Source organism: Dendrobium catenatum, unplaced genomic scaffold (assembly GCF_001605985.2).
Source record: "Dendrobium catenatum unplaced genomic scaffold, ASM160598v2 fragScaff_scaffold_880, whole genome shotgun sequence".
Taxonomy (NCBI): domain Eukaryota; kingdom Viridiplantae; phylum Streptophyta; class Magnoliopsida; order Asparagales; family Orchidaceae; genus Dendrobium; species Dendrobium catenatum.
In genome coordinates, this window is record NW_021319342.1 from 434,973 (window position 1) to 452,496 (window position 17,524).

Sequence of the window (17,524 nt, forward strand, 5' to 3'; positions counted from 1 at the left end):
GTTCCGGTCCGGGTCAAGTCGTCGGGCGGCACGGTAAAGAGTAAGAGCACGTGGAGACATGTTATTGGCGGCCGAACGTAGCTACACGTCCGGTCAGAGGACGTAATAATCATAGGGCTACGATGTCGTGCCTAAGAGTTAGGTTTTGTTTGAAACATCTTTCTTACTGCTTTATAAAACATATTTCTAGCACAAAAATTTCTAATTCAAAAAAAAAAAAAAAAAAAAAAAAAAAAAAAAAAAAAAAAAGCTTCTTGAGCGTGAGCTATACTCACATTTGGACAAATGGGGCTCATATTAGGATTTGATGAACATAGTTTTCATCATATGGGTGTTGATTAGACCTTTTGTCATTTTTCTACATGATTTAATATTTTTCTATAAAACAGGAGAATTTATATACATAAGATCTATTATATATATTTATTTATATAATTAATATTCATAAACTATTGAATCAATGTATTTATATGCATCATAATCTAATCATTAAAATTTTGATAAAAACTAAAAAATATTGGCTTTTTTTTTTGTAAATTTCAATATTTGATTAATAATTTAATAATAAATATACGAAAATATTTATTTTTATCCCACTATGTGTTGTAAGCTATATGAATCATTTTTCTTCATTGTGTCTTATTAAGAGTCAAATTCTTATTAAGATTTAATTAAAAAAAGTAATTTTTATTTTTTTTACTAAGTCTTTGTAGATCCATCTCAGCCATTATTAACATACGCCGGATCAAATTAAAATTAAAATTTAATATATTTATTTATTTTTAGAATAGGCTACCAGCAATTTAAATAGCTGTGAAATTTATATTAATGTAATTTAAAGAAAAAACATTCTATTTACTTAAAGATATTTTGACCATAGATATAAACTAAGAATGCTCAATGTTGTAGCATTTCATTTGATGATATATTTCCAAAATAAAATCATTATATTTCTTTCAAATAATTTTTAAATAAAAAGGTATAATGAAAGTTTCAAACAATGCATAAGAGTTTTCCAATTGGTTTTATTTCATGAAGGGAAGGGGCAAGAAATTCTCTTAAGAGTTCACACAAAGCTACTTTTCATGTATTGACATGACAATTAAAATAATATGTTATTTCTATTGTAATATATTATTAATTTTGGACTAAGTTTTGTATTATTTAGAATGTCTTATTTTTAGTTTATAAGTAAATTAGTTTAGGGAAAAATAATATGACAAATAAATAAATTGATGAAATAGTTTATATTAACAAAGTAATACAATTGTGATGAAGTCAACACTAGAGAAAGTTTAGAAATATAAACTCCTTAAAGCTAATTATATATTAATTATGAAAATATGTAAAATTTAGATATTATGAAAAAAAAAATCAAAATTTTAATTTAATTTTGACCAATTTGATCTTCATATTTTGCGAGAAGCATTTCTCGTCCCAGCTCCAGTTGGAGCAAAATTTATATGCCGGCCTCATTGCCCATTCGTTGACCTACAGTGGGGTCCACCTCATAAGCTGTTTGCTGTTCGATCTAAAACACCGGATCATCCAATTCCAGTCACCAGCCCTTACTTCCCCACTCGCTGACTTACTTTCGCAGTTCTTACTCATCCCAAGGACACAAACCGTCTGTACATGGGGAACTGCAGCGGCCAGCCCTCATCACACACCGATCCTCCGGTCGCCGCCGGAGGAGGCGGCGGCGGTGTAGTCGTAAAACCTGCCACCTACACGCCAGCGCCGGCGAGGCCGTCGGCCCCGGCGCCTCCTCCTCCTGCTCCTCTCGTCACCGGTGGCATCGGTCGCGTGCTTGGTCGGCCGATGGAAGATGTCCGCGAAACCTACAGCTTCGGTCGCGAGCTCGGCCGCGGCCAGTTTGGCGTGACCTATCTCGTCACGCGCAAGAAGACCGGTGAACTCCTCGCCTGCAAGTCAATCGCCACGCGGAAGCTAGCAAACCGCGACGACGTCGAGGATGTGCGGCGCGAGGTCCAGATCATGCACCACTTGACTGGTCATCGCAACATCGTCGAGCTCCGCGGTGCCTACGAGGACCGACACTCGGTGAACCTGGTTATGGAGCTCTGCGAGGGCGGGGAGCTCTTTGACCGGATTATTGCTAAGGGGCATTACTCGGAGCGTGCTGCTGCTGCGCTTTGCCGGGAGATTGTGACTGTTGTGCACAATTGTCATTCCATGGGTGTGATGCACCGTGATCTGAAGCCAGAGAACTTTCTGTTTTTGAATAAGGAGGAGAGTTCCCCACTTAAGGCTACAGATTTTGGGTTATCCGTCTTCTTTAAGCCTGGTAAGTTTGATGCTAAAATCGAATGGCTGTTCGTTGAATCTTAGATTGGGCCTGACTCTTTAATTATTGCATGATTGTGAAGCAGACTTGTTGGTAAGCTTATTGACTAAGTTCTAGCATTAATTTTTGAAAAATGTCACTTTTTTTAAATGGAATATTGCTTTGCTGCTGAATATCTGATTTATATAGGCCTTGTTTTGGCTCTTTGATTATTGCATAAATGTGAAACAGAGTTGTTTGTCGACATATTAGTTTTGTACTAACACTAATTTTTGTGAAATTGTAAATCTGATTTCTTAACAATATCGGCAGATCACTCTTTCATAATGTACTACCTGCCATAGTTCTTCTTTTATCTTATGAATTGATATAGTTCTTCGTGTTGCTTGTGAATTGAGAGCATTGTTCCTGTAACCAGATGAATATTAGATAGATTCCACATAATTCAAAGAAAGCAAATGTCAATGAAGGTCTTAGAGTATTATATGTCATTGATATGCGACTGTATGTTTGATGATATTGAATAATGTTAAAACCAAATGGTTCAAGATCTATTCCAAAACTGTAGCTAGACTTTCAAAATGAATTTTGGTTCAAGTAGTAAGACAAATTATTTCAAGTTCTTTACTACAAGAAATAAATTCAATTTAAGGAGTACAAAAACTTGTCAACAATCTTTCCTACAATTGGACCAAGCAATTATACATATCTATATATATAGCTTAGTGCATGAAAGTCTGACAAATGACTTATAGAAATATTTTTCAAAATCTCAGTCCAACTAAAATCTACTAATTAGTGGTGAACGAGGTTTATACCGAAAACAACTGTGAAATTGAATCATTTTTATCCGAAAATAGTAAATTAATTTCTAATTAGTAATTACTTATAACTTTTTTTTTGTAATGATAATATATATCTCTAAGAAAATCTTGCAAATAGTCAAAACACAAAATAAAATCAGATTTGCATGTATATAACTAGGCAACTTATAACCATTAAACAAAACACATGAACACAAGATATACATGGATTGTCAAGGACTGAGATTGAATCAGCCATTTTTTTGAGGCTAGCAAACTCATTACTTAAATAAATAAATATAAAAAAAATGTATAAGATACAATTCAAAGGAAAATCTTATGCCGTATAAGCCTATATGAAATGGGTATGCCATATAAGCCTATATAATCCTAAGAAGCTCATATCCTATAATTATATAAAAAGAAATTAGTTGTCAATTATCAAATTGTTTAGACAAGCTTGGCAGGAGGTAGAATGCGATCCGAATCAACTATGTAGTCATTCACTAAACATTTTAGAAGGTCATTTGTACTTCCATTTACTATCTACATCTGACCATTGGTATGATGGCATTGGAGGTCGAAAATAGGAGTTTGTTTTCCAACTTCTTCATAAAGTCTTCCAATAATATCTCATTAAAAAAATAGAATTTTGGATAGATCATGAAATCTCACAACTTGACTAAAGTAAGAAAGGGAATGTGAGATGCATTAGAGGTCTTGTAGTAGGGGATGCAATCTGTGATCTTTGGTAAGCTAACCACTACTATAAAGGTTGTCATACTTTTGCATCGTACGAGGCCGATCAAGGTTGAAGTCCATATTCAAATCTTCTTGAGTTTGTGTGAGATAGAAAATGGGGTATATATAACGATGTTGTGTTTCTTATCTTTTCTCAACTAGTAAATGCAACATTGGGCTATCAGATGAGTCACATCTTGCTTGAAACTAGACCTTAAGTAACAATCCATCATTATGATGATTTTGTCTCATCTGAAAAAATTGTAAGCTCCTCCCGAGTGCAGATCCTCAATGTGAAAGTTATGAAGAAATGAATTCAGAATACAAAGGTGTGCACCTTATAAGAGATTGTTATCTCAAGTTCAGGTTTGAGAATGAAGATGTACTCTTGAAGAAATTGTAATCACTCGGTATATTTTTATCTTAGTTTCTTCTGAGAGTTTAATTATGTGGGCTTTGAAAGACTCTTATGAGCTCATGGTGCAATATGTTTTCTTTTGGTTCTTTTAAAGTTCTAGAGAAGAAACGCTAAGCAGTGTGAAGTTTTCAAGACATACTAGTATATGGTCTCAAAGTTTCCCCTTGGCTAGCTGATGAGGTTGATCAAGGTTTGCATTTATTTTGGGGGATTGAGATTTCCTATGAGCATAGGATCCCATAGTTAATTACATCATTGGTATGATGTTTGAGAACACTTTTGATTAAATATATCACTACACTCTTGATTAGTGGTTGGAGGTAGGTTTATAAGTGAGGGTAATATATGGGGATGGATTGTCTACCTGATCCAGATCCCATACTTCCATCTTGGGTCAATCTAATATTCTAATGGGCTAACTTATGAAGAATGGAGAGCCAGAAATCTACGTTGTCCAGGGAGTTTGATTATAAGTCATGAATTGCCTTCTACTTGATATCCTTTGTAGATTGAGGTGGAATATGCTAAATTGCATATCCTTTTAAGGCGAAGGCCAAAGTTTGGCTTGGACGGAGAAGCCTTGAGGGTCTAGTATGACTTACTATGATTTAGAGGTTTAAAGTTATAATCTTTGAAGTTACAAATACATTGGGCTCAACAAATTCATGTTGAAGTTGACTCAGAAGCATGATGCATGCCTAAATGCAATAAAAAATGCCAATGCATAATTGTTTCATTCTTAGAGTTATTGGCATAGCCTCTTTAGTTTTACGAGATAATGATAGACTCATTCGAGAGGAATGCACCCTAAGGTATTTAAGTTAAAGGTTGTATATTATGGGAAGCTTTTTCATGAAGCTCTATAGTCTATCCTTGAAGGTCTATCCCTTATTGTGGTGGTTATCATCCATATGGTAGAGGGTTTATTGTTGTGTCCGCAGATTATCTTGAGTTAGTCCAAGTTGGCTCACTTCAAAACAATGCCTTAATTATAAGTAAAGTGATTTTTTTTGTGAGTGTAGGATTCACTTGGGCATATGAGTTCTAATATTAAGCCATAGTTTAGGGCTTTGGCTATAGAACTTTTTAGGAATTGAAACTTATGAGATTATGGCCTAGCGAAAGGATGTATGTGGGACTTATGGGGTTATGACTCTATCTGAGGATGGGATTTATGAAGTTATAACTAGACCCGAGGGTGTGCATGAGATTTATGGGGTTATGTCTTTGCCTAAGGATGGTGAAGTCTATGCTCGTTTTAACCCGAAAAAACCTAATAAGGTAGCCAGGTACATCTTTGAAGGTTTGAATTAACTTTGTGACACAAATGAGAATTATAACCTCTCGGTTGGAGAAAGGCCTAACGGGTCTTATAATTCCATCCTATAATCAAGTTAGCTTGAATTTGAATATTTAGTATAAATTCCTTCAAGGGCTTATGTAAATATATAATCAAATATCTTGACGAACTTCGTGTTATAGAGTCCTAAAAATCGGGAGTTGGGGCTTACTGCTCTTTTTTAGAGTTGCATAAAGGTATAACTTATTATTCTGATATTAAAAGTGCCTATAAGCCAAATTTATAGTCTCTTCATTTTAGAAAATCTCAATGATAGGTATTACAAACTCACCCCACAAAAGAGTTGTCTATGGTCACAGATATTAATTAATTTCAAATCAATTGTCATATTGATTTTAACTGGGGGGCCATGGCTTATATCTCTTAATAGTAGATATGCTCGATGAGAGGTACTTATAGTATAAGAGTACCCCTAGGTATAAGTCTTACCATGCCAACATTGGAAGGGGCATATAGGTGTGAGTTATAATCTAGGATTGAGAAAAGCTGGACAGTGGGTCTTACCACCTTGCTCTATAGGCAAGACAACCCGACTTTGTTTTTGCGTTGAATTAAGTTATTTAACAAGAATTTGATGGGAGGCTAAGGCTTACAATTCTGCTTGTAAAGATGCCTAGAAGTGGACTTACTACCTTTGAATTAGCAGGCAACCTAATGCTGAGTCTTATAACTTCATCCTACATATGAGGCGATCTGAAAGTGATTATTTATTGTAAACAACATTGAAGGTCTTATGCAAATTTAAAATCAAAGAACTTGGGGAGCTAAGGTTATGTTTCCTCTTACTGCTTTATCAGGGTACTGTGCAAGCTAGATTGATTGTATGCATGTGTGTTTTGAAAGCAAGCCAAGTAGTCAAGAAAAATTTTTAATTTTTTTTAAAGAATAGGAATATATTCATATATTTTATTTAAGAAAAGGTGGGTAAAAGGCTATTTACAAATTTTAAGCCCATATAAGGTGTAAGAGAATTCATTCATGTCATATTTGCTAGGTCTCAAATTCGAGGCCAATACCTTGGAAACAAATGAGTATGTTGCTTAGCTAAAACTTTTTGGTAAAACATTTAATCAAAGTTGACAAGATAATTTTTAAAGTGGTTTATTATATTTTTTGTGTTATGCCTTGTCCCTAATGTATGTTAAAGGGACCTAAAGTAGCACATCCCAAATAGTTTAATATTTATATTATATGTTTGTGGAAATTTGAAGTTTAATGGCCTCGAGGTGATTTAACGCAAATTATGAGTCACTAAAATAGTGTAGAGTGGACTCTGTTAGGCGGGCCCCTCCGGTCCTTACTTACTCTAGGCGGGCCCCACATGGAGTTAATTCAAGGGTTGGAGGGAAAATTTGAATGGAAAGGGGGGGAAATTTGAATAGAAGGGCTTTTTAGGGATTTTGTATGGGGATGAGAGTTAAAGAGGGGGAAAGGGGGGAATTAGGTCCTCATCTTGAATTTGAATGAAAAGTTTGAGATCTCATTGTGTGCTTGGGCTCTAGGGTTTGCTAGAGACTTGAGGAGAGTTGTTCTTCCTCTCGAATCGAAGGACATTGTATCTTTCTTTGTTTTCTTGCATCTACTAGTGGAAACCTTGTTTCTTTTCCTTATTTTTCTCTGTTTGGGTGCATTTCCTGCTGCGGAGCTGCTGTAAAACTGCTGGGACAGCAGTTTTGCTCACTGTTTTGGGCTGATTTTGACTAGGGTTGCTTGCGAACTCAAGTATTACCTTAGGGTTACTTGCGAACTCAAGTATTTCCTATCAGACTCCCTCTTACTTGATAATTCTTTTAAATTTCATTGAAAGATCAGTGAATAATTTTACCATTGAACATTTATGTGCATTTAAATATGGGAGCATTTAGGGGTAGCTTCAGTCAACCTCACCTTTATCTTGAACTGGATCCAAGTCTGTCCCTTGTTTGAGAGACTTTATTAAAGTTTGCATAGTTGGCTTAGATATTTTACATATAATGTTTTTGTCATTGCATGTAATTCAAATGTCGTTTATATTCTTTTTATACTCATTCATCTTTTTATACCCATTCATTTTATACTCTTTTTATGACTTTGGGCGATCAAGTTATCAATAAGAGTACATGTTTTAGATATCTTGGGTCTATTGTTTAGAGTGATTGTGAAATAGATGGGGATGTTATTAGTAGAATTCAAGTTAGATGGTTGAAGTGAAGGAATGCATCGAGTTTGCTGTGTGATAGAAAAATCTCCCTCAAACTTAAGGGAAAATTCTATAAGATGGTAATGAGACTTGCAATGTTTTATGGTGCAAAATGTTGTCCATTAAAAGAGAAGCATAATATTAAGTTAAACGTTGTAGAGATGAGGATGCTCAGGTGGATGAGTGATTTTACTCTTAGAGACAGGATACGAAATGAGAATATACGTGAAAAGGTTGGACTAGCTCCAGTGGAAGATAAGATTAGAGAGAGTTGCCTTAGATGGTTTGGTCACATAAAACTGCAGTCTTCTGATGACCTGGTTAGGAAAGTAGATGTGTTAGATTTGGCTTATGTTAATTAAGGGTGTTAATTTTTGACACGGCCCGAAACCCGACCCAAAAAAATCCGGGTTCGGGTCAACCCGTTTGCGAAACGGGTCGGGTTCGGGTTCAGATTTTTGACCCGTTTGAAAAACGGGTCGGGTTCGGGTTGACCCGACAACCCGCGGGTCGACCCGGTTGACCCGAAAATTTGATCCGTCGCGTCCTGACAGCGCTGTGCCACTGTCGAGTCCATCAGGAGACACAAGCGGTCGCGTCTACGCTGCTTCGCATCGCTCCGCTGCCGCCGCTCCGCCTGATCGCCTTGATCGAGCTAGGGTTCCTCGGTTCGACCCAACGCAGCCACGCAGGCCGCTCCGCCTCGACCAATCAACCTCGCCAAGTCGCCCAGCGCCATCATCCACGCTGGCTAGGCCCAACGCTGCTACGCGTCCGTGAGTCGCGATTGCGTTTGCGGGTCCTCGGGTCGGGTCGGGTCACCCCGATAACCCGCGTGGGTCGGGTCCGGGTTAAAAAAGCCTGACTCGTTTGGCTAAATGGGTCAGGTTCAGGTCAACCCATTTATGCTCGATCAACTCGTGTTGGACCCGAACCCGATCCGTTGACCCGAATTGACACCCCTAATGTTAAGAATGGTAGAGGTAGACCTAAAAAGACTTGGTTAGAAAATATTAGAAATGACCTTTCTTTATTGGATTTAAATGATAATTTGACTCATAAATCGACAGCCTTCCGATGATCCGGTTAAAAAAGTAGATGTATTATATTTGGCTTATGTTAAGAAAGGTAGATTTAGACCTAAAAAGTCTTTGTTATAAAATATTAGAAACAACATTTCTTTATTAGATTTAAATGAGAATTTGACCTTAATAGGACACAATGGAGAAAAAAAGATTCATGTAGCCGACCTCACATAGTGGGATAAAGGCTTGTTGTTGCATCTTATGCATGTGAATCTCAACTACAATTCTATATCTCGGTTTGTGTATTCGTTATTTGAAGTTTGTTCTAAAAGATTTGCCAAAATTTTCAGCAATGCTTTCACGTCACCCCAATGAGAAGCAATTTAAGTAGTTCATTTTGCTGCAGCAATACAGATGTACTGGGTATGATCTGCAAGGCATCCTGAATTAAGAAAATTATCTCACTGCACCAATAAAAGGCTCTTACGTCAGATGTCGTACCTGCAGAAGTCATCTCAAGACACTAGGGAAGGTGCTTAGGGGCATTAGTGTTCTAGCAAGAATCATCCTACAAACTAATAAAGGTGTTTGTACTTGCAGATGAAGACAATATGTAAACTATATGAAGAGAACACTTGAGTAACTTTCTGGTTCCTAACTACTTAATCCCTATCCTTTCTTTTTGGGAGAAGTCTCCTTTAAACCTGTAAAAAAAATGGGATTCTTGCTGTATTGGAGTTACCCTCTCCAGATATTATAACCCATACATCTTCTTTAGTGCGTCAGATACTTCTCTCGTGTATATATTTCTTCTACTAATGAGCCTTCTGAATTAGTCGCAGTCAACTCTATCACGTCTTGAGTTAATACGGGTTCTTTGATCAAATTTTGAGTAACTTTGTTTTAATGCATATATGAACATATATTTTGTTGGCTTGTTTTCTCTGTAAGAATCTATTTGAATTGCTGTATTATTTTTGTTTTACTTGAGTGTGAATACAATTTTTCATTCAGTATTTCTCATATGATTTGTTTTCCCTGATCCTAGTGTTGCAAGATTTCAAACTAAAATCGGTCATTGAAAGGTGTTTGGACTATATAAGTAAAATAGTGAATATTCGTTTGGTATCTTCTGTTGGGAAAATTAGCTGAGAGTTTCAGAAATATAGGATAGGTGGAAACTTTTTTTCCATCAGACTCAAAATTACGGAGGACATAATTGGAAGACTTCTGCTGGTCGGTTATGTTTTTTTTAATGAATACTTTGATTCATTAGATTAAAAAATAAGGATGATACAAAATGCAGATTTATTCCTAAACTTTCATGGTGGGTTAGAGGGTCACTCTAGGACTAACAAGTCTGGTTTCATGAGAAATATACATTCCAACTTTTCACCTTTTCTTTGTTAACCTGTTAAATTCATCTTTTAAAGGGCTTCTCTTGTAAGATACAGTTGTAGTCATTTTGTTTCAATTAGACAAATTTGTGATAGGCAGCATCAACGGTAAAATATCTAACATGACCAGCTCCGTACAGATGCTAGATATAGTTTAGTTATTATTTTTTGTCAGCTTCAACATCCTTTAAATGGAGCATTCATAATTCTATTGAGAATAAAAAAAAGTGCAAAAGACTTGCAGATCATATCTCAATCAACAAAGATTTACATGGAGAAAGGAACATTTATTGAATTCTTTTACTGCTACTTAACATGCATTTCATATGTTTCTTTTCTCGTGAGTTTGAATATTTTCCATCATTTTTTATTTTCCTCAAAGTTATCGAAATCTTCGTGACCATGCAGGAGAAAAGTTTAAGGACCTTGTTGGAAGTGCTTACTATGTAGCTCCTGAAGTATTGCAACGGCATTACGGACTAGAGATTGACATCTGGAGTGCTGGAGTGATACTCTACATCCTTCTTTCTGGTGTTCCTCCATTTTGGGGAGGTTAGTATGCATTAAAACTAACCAAATTAAGCAGTGTCGGGAATTTGTATTTCTCAATTTGGAAAAGTTTTTTTTCCCTATTTGCAGAGAGTGAGCAGGCCATATTTGATGAAATTTTACGTGGGCATCTTGATTTCTCTTCTGATCCTTGGCCTTCCATATCTAGTAGTGCAAAAGAACTAGTGAAGAAAATGCTAAGGCCAGATCCAAAAGATCGGCTAACTGCAGTTGAAGTTCTGAGTAAGTTGTATTTACTCTTATTGAACATTTAATTTAGTCTTCCGAGCTATAATTAAGTATATGTACATTAATATTTGAATATAGTAAAACATGATATTTAAGCTAACCGCTACATAAGATGTATTTCAATATATTTGAATCCCCGGTTATATGAAGCTTTTATTACAATTTTATTATTACTGTCTTTTGCATGCCGATTATTTTTTTTTTTTTCACATAATGCTAGCTACAAATAATGTCTCTATTTCTTAGTTTATTCAGAGCAAATGAGATTCTGATATTTTGGTGTGAAGTTTTGGGAAGATTGTTTACCTGCCAAATGGATGTAAATCATTGAATACTGTGTTGTTTTCCTTGTCAGTTTTTCTTTCACTTTTAAATCTTTGACCTTCTTGGTTTGACAGTTACAACATGATTGCAGATCATCCATGGATTAGAGTTGATGGAGAGGCATCTGATAAACCGATTGACATAACAGTGTTAACTAGAATGAAACAGTTCAGAGCTATGAACAAACTCAAAAAAGTTGCTCTGAAGGTTTTTGGCATATTTGCATGTTCTCCGTACATATTTTTTTTAGATGGATTGTTATTTTTATGCATAATGTAAAACTTTATTACCTATTACTAGGTCATTGCAGAAAATTTGTCTGAAGAAGAAATTAGGGGTTTGAAGGAAATGTTCAAATCTATGGATACTGACAATAGTGGTACAATAACTTATGAAGAACTGAAAGCTGGTCTACCCAAACTTGGTAGCAAGCTCTCTGAATCGGAAGTTAAACAGCTAATGGAAGCGGTATGCTCTCTTATTTCTCCTCCATGCACAGTAAAGTCTAGCATATTTCTGTCTCATAGTTTAAAATTCTCATACAAATCTGTACTTTTGATTGTTGGAATCATTTCAATACTCTTCACGTTTTGCTATTTGGACATAAATTTTTTATTTTTCTATTATGGAGAGAAGGCATAGCAGCAATGTTTATGTGGCTTCCTTTGTGACCTGGAGATATGTTACCTGTTTGAATCATAGAAACAGCATCTCTATTATGTAGTGCAAGGACTGCATATATCAACCATTTTTTGGCGTTGTATTTGGGTGACTCTTGCATTGGTTATCACTTATTTGTTATGGAGATGGTTGTGTGAATGCAGCAAGAATAATCTAAAACTAGAAAGTTATTACCATTTCACTCCAATGAAATGATCATATTTTCTTAAATTATGCAGTAAAAACATTTATTATCAAATTAGCCATTCTAATGATTGTTTTTTATTCCTAAACTACTCGGTTGAGAGTGATGAAGAAGACAAAATTGAAAAACACTTGATGGCTTGTATTTATCTTTATTGTTCTGACCCTTTTGAGAAACCTCCAGCAATGCAACCTATACTCAATAGTTGGTGGAAACAAGACAACATTTGGAGGCAGCAAGGTGTTACAGAAGTGACAAATAATTTTATTTTGTTGTGCACAACTGCACATACATTGGACAGGATCTGTTGAGCATTGCATAGGATCTACTAAATCTTCGTTTATGCACGATTAATATGTTGAGATATGGAAAGAATATTTCTTTATGCTAATCAAGTCTTGTAGTTAACGCTTTCTCACGGGATGGAGATTCCTTTTTTTGTGTGCATGAGTTAAGGCATTGTAGCTTTTTTGCTTTTCATGAGATTTCTTACTTGATCGATGCCTTCTTGGTTTCTAGAGGATTGTGCAGCTGCTTTAGTATAAAAGTCCCTTCACAGCTTGAAGGATTATATGACTTTATGCGTGACTTTATCGGGCTTTGCAGCTTAATTGTGAAAATCAGAAACAGATAAGCGGTTGTGGAGAATATTATTAATAGGAGAGAGAAAAATGATAGAGAAAGAGAAAACTTAAAAGAAAATTCATTTCATGACGTTGGTTTATTATCTTGATGAACCGAAGTATGGTTATGTGTTAAATTTTGAGCTATGATGCACGACACGGACACAGCGACACGGACACGACACGGACATGGGACACGGCAATTTTTAAAAATATAGGACACGGGTGCGGCGTGACACGACATAATATTTTTTTAATATAATATATAATAATTTTATAGGACACGGACACGGTGTGGACAGATGGCTCTTTTGAAACTTCACCTAATCCACCCCCGCCAGTAGCAGAGCTCATTTTTCTAACATACCAATCATAGATATGAATACACCAAATTAAATTGATATAAAGTGAAATCAAAATATCCCAATAATAAGACAACATGAATACAACAATATACCAGTCTGCCGGGGGTCCAAGGGGGCGCCCCCGGAACAAAATTTTGTTGTAAGAGTAATTTTGAAGTTCTGCTTGTTTTTAAAGTTCGTAAACATGTACCAAGCGGTACCGAGCATATATTGAGCAGTACCGAGCATGTACTGAGCGGTACCTAGCATGTACTGAGCGGTACCGAGCATATACTGAGCGGTACCGAGCATGTACTGAGCGGTACCGATCATGTACTGAGCGGTACCGAGCATGTACTGAGCGGTACCGAGCATATACTGAGCAATACAGAGCATGTACTAAGCAATACCGAGCATGTACTGAGCGGCATCGAGCATGTACTGAGCGGTACCGAGCTTATACTGAGCAATACCGAGCATGTACTGAGCAATACCGAGCATGTATTGAGCGGTACCGAGCATGTACTGAGCGGTACCGAGCATGTACCTAGCAATACCTCATTTAATAACCGGACACGCGTGACCGGTTTTAATTTTAATTTTTTAATTGCGACACTCCCATGCCGTGTCGGACACGTGTCCATGCCGTGTCTGACGCGTGTCCGTGTCCGACACATGTGTCCGACACTGCATACCCTCTCTAAGTGCCGTGACGGTGCATCATAGATTTTGAGCTGAATGCAACCCTTTGAGGACTCTTGAAGTTGGGAATTTATAGTCAAGTTTAGTCCTTTTACTTTATTTGTCTCTTTTTAGTTATTGACTACCTTATTAGCTCTAAAAGATTTATTACTTCTTTATTGTTTTGAGAGTTGGGTGCATTTGGATTGCTGAAATTGTGCATCGTCTATTACTTATGTTCAATGGATCAAATCTCTCTTATCTATAATGGATGCTGACAAATATTTATTAAACGACATTAATCATAGAGTATCTGTAAGTGGTTGATCTCTTTGAGATTCATCATACTTGCCCAAGGTTAACTCTTCCGTATAAAAATTAGATGTTTTTCCTACAATTAGTATTTGAGCAAAGGTTTATAAAGAATAGGATTGGTAATGGAGTTTGAGATTAAGATGTTTTATAGCTTAATGAGTTTTGTGCTTCGGAGAACTAATATGCGTAGTATTCAGATTTGGTAGGAACTCGTGAAGGTGTACATGGTGTGTACTAATTTACTTTGAAACTATGAGTTTAGAAGATAATGCAAAGATGGATGAAAGGCTCTCTGGACGATTCTACTATTTGAAGGATGAGATCTTGATGGAGGCCTTGAAGGAAAAAGTTATTTAGGGTTTGTCACTCAAACAGTTGTCTTTTATGTGACTAAAAATTTCTCTAATAAGCTTTTGCAGAAGTTGGCACCATTTTCTTTGTACACAAGAATATACTATTATTAAATCACATCTGATGGAGTTTAGCTCTGTTTTTTGAGATTTAAGAAATATTGATATGATTGTTGATGATGATGATAAAGCTTTATTACTATTATATTATTTATCTCTGTCACATATATTTTCATAATACCATATTGTATGGTATAAATATCAAGAAGTTAAAAGCACCAGGCTTGAGTTGGAAGAGTTCAAAAGCTAGGTGAAGGACTTTTTGTTGTGGGGAGATCTTTTATAAGGGGATATTCTTGTAATCATGGTGGGAGCAAATCTTGTGGCATGTACATTGAAAAAGATTGCCATAATAGCATACTAAAATTAGAGATCAGAAACAGCCAAATTGTTTTCTAACAAAGGAAAATTCATAAATCACAATTGAATTGATGTGGACATTAGAGGGGAAACCAAATTGAAGAGGAGGTATCTACGGGGAGAAAAATCTGCTGAGGTATCCTTATTTTGATTAATAACATCTAGGAATCCTCTTCAAGTACTTCCTATACCCTTCCTATTTATCTTAGCCTCTCATTGTAGACTTATGTCATAACATTGGAAGGTTGGCTACCAATAAAGTTAGGATCAATTTTGGATAAAATATAAAATTATTTCTCTACTCAATTGTGTTTATAAAATCGGAAATTATCTAGGAGTCAAAATAGAAAATTTATTTAAAAGGGAATAAAAAATTAGATATATCTAGAGATGATAGAATGTGATTCTTTTAAAATTAAAGGCTAATATTCTCTATTGGATGTGTTTTTTTCACAAAGAGAACTATGAGAATTCGTTTACAATTTTCTTCATTGTTTATCACATAAATCCCTCAAGGATAAGAATGATTAGGAACCTAGTTATTTAAACAATTTTCATATACGCAATTTATGTTTATAAAAGAGGTTTTTTCCCTCTTTTTGAAATATTTCATTTCCTTTCTTTTCTATGAATATTTACGGTATAGATCATTTAACCTTTTTCTTTTACCCTTCTCTTCTCTCGAAGAAAACCCAGAGTAGGCTGGCAACCCCTCGACTGCCATGCACTCTCGTTCTGTATGTTGTGTAATGTGTTTTTAGCCAGTTTATAAGTATCTGTATCTGTCTATTTCATACATTGATTCATTTCACAGGCAGATGTCGATGGGAATGGGACTATCGACTATATTGAATTCATTACAGCTACAATGCACATGAACCGGATGGAAAAAGAAGACCATTTGTACAAGGCATTTGAATATTTTGACGAGGATCGGAGTGGGTATGCATCTCTAGAGAAAATTTTACTAGATTTGCACAGAAGAACCTCTCTTTATTCTTCAGTAATCATTCTTCTGCCATTTGCACAGATACATCACTGTGGAGGAGCTGGAGCAAGCTCTGACAAAGTACAATATGGGTGATGCGAAAACAATAAAAGAAATTTTAGCAGAAGTTGACACTGATCATGTAAGCTTTTTTGTCTTTATCTTATCATATATATCCATACTTTTGAACTTTTGAACTGAGCTTTGATTGTTTTTCTGTAGGATGATAGGGTAAATAGTAAATAATCTGACTGAAGAACTATCTAGATTCAATGCACCTATTCCAAATTGTTAAAATAGTAGAAACTACACCAAAAAATAAGAACTAAAAACTTTCCCAAATGAATGGAAGAATCATCGGTAACCGTAACTCTGTATGACGAGAAATTACTAGGTGCGGACATCGAACAAAGAGAATCATTCGGATTTCTCTCTGTCTACAGTAAAAGCGCAGCTGCTACAGTAATTACGCTTTGACTGTGCTTTTACTATAGACAGAGAAATCCGGATGATTCTCTCTATCCGGCATCCGCACATAATAATTTGCCATTTATGACAGTCTTTCTTTACCAGCTTTCCCGTTGTATCATTGAACTGCTACTCTCTGGACAGGATGGAAGAATCAACTATGATGAGTTTGTAGCCATGATGAGAAAAGGAAATCCAGACATCGGTCAACCGAGAAGGCGCAAATAAACATTCAAGTATTTTTTTTTATTGGATTTTTATTTCTTTTTCGTGATTCAGGTCTGTCTGTGCCATCGAAAAGGTTTTGAGTTCCATTATGCCAAGAGATATCTTTCCAATTATTAATCACATACGATACCCTTTGTAAGTCTGTTGCTATTGTAGCACTTTCTGTATCTTATTTTAAGCTTTTGTTTTCTCCTTGCAGCTTATGTTCTTGTTGTCGTATTTGTATTTAGGCTAATCTGTTTATCATTGAATCGTTAGCTTCTATTTTCTTTGAGGCTGCTAAGAAACTGAGCATAAATCAAACACACATTACAGGAAATTCATTAAATACTGGCGGTTTGACCGCCTCTATTAACCGGTGGTTAAACCACCGGTAATAAACACTAAACCACCGGGAATACTCGCGGTCGCTGGCGCTATTTGTGTCGGAATCTTCCTACGGTTTTCGTGCAGTTTTGGGTCCATTAATTTATGGCTGTTGTAGCCTCTGGAAAACTGCCGAAAAATATTACTATCGGAAATATGCCGTCGGTTTCCATTTCCTATGCGGTTTATTCAAGTGGTTTTTAAACCGTCAGAAATTTAAAAAATCGTTGGTAATGAACTATTTTTCTATAGTGACAAATTAAATATGAACCTTTATTATTTTAAACAAATCAAATTTGAAGACCAATAAAAGGCTTAAATTGAGTTTGAATTGAGCATGAATAAGCATTAACTCGGTTTGATTTGTTTCTATCCCTAGAGGGCACTAGTTCTAGATATTAAATGAGTCTCACCAATCCTTCCAATAAAGTATGCTGCATGTATTAATCTTCAAGGACAATGGAACTGAGTATTTGAATTGTTGAAATAACCAAAGGCAAATGGTTGAAATTAGAATTATCTA

At 35.8% G+C, this 17,524-nt stretch overlaps 1 protein-coding gene across 1 annotated transcript; it reads left to right on the forward strand.

Moving 5' to 3' along the window:
* The first annotated feature begins 1,635 nt into the window (after nt 1-1,635).
* Nucleotides 1,636-16,838, forward strand: LOC110112788 (calcium-dependent protein kinase 1). Its single transcript, XM_020845114.2, has 8 exons — nt 1,636-2,308; nt 10,640-10,783; nt 10,871-11,023; nt 11,445-11,560; nt 11,654-11,821; nt 15,766-15,893; nt 15,982-16,081; nt 16,552-16,838. The coding sequence occupies exons 1-8, from the start codon at nt 1,636-1,638 to the stop codon at nt 16,633-16,635; spliced, it is 1,566 nt and encodes a 521-aa protein (XP_020700773.1). The 3' UTR covers nt 16,636-16,838.
* The last annotated feature ends 686 nt before the right edge of the window (nt 16,839-17,524 follow it).

Excerpts from the sequence above, each read along its gene's own strand:
- LOC110112788 (XM_020845114.2), top strand. The coding sequence starts at position 1,636 with ATGGGGAACTGCAGCGGCCAGCCCTCATCACACACCGATCCTCCGGTC. Across the intron at positions 10,784-10,870 it reads TGTTCCTCCATTTTGGGGAG|AGAGTGAGCAGGCCATATTT; the intron begins GTTAGTATGCAT and ends CCCTATTTGCAG. Across the intron at positions 11,024-11,444 it reads AACTGCAGTTGAAGTTCTGA|ATCATCCATGGATTAGAGTT; the intron begins GTAAGTTGTATT and ends ACATGATTGCAG.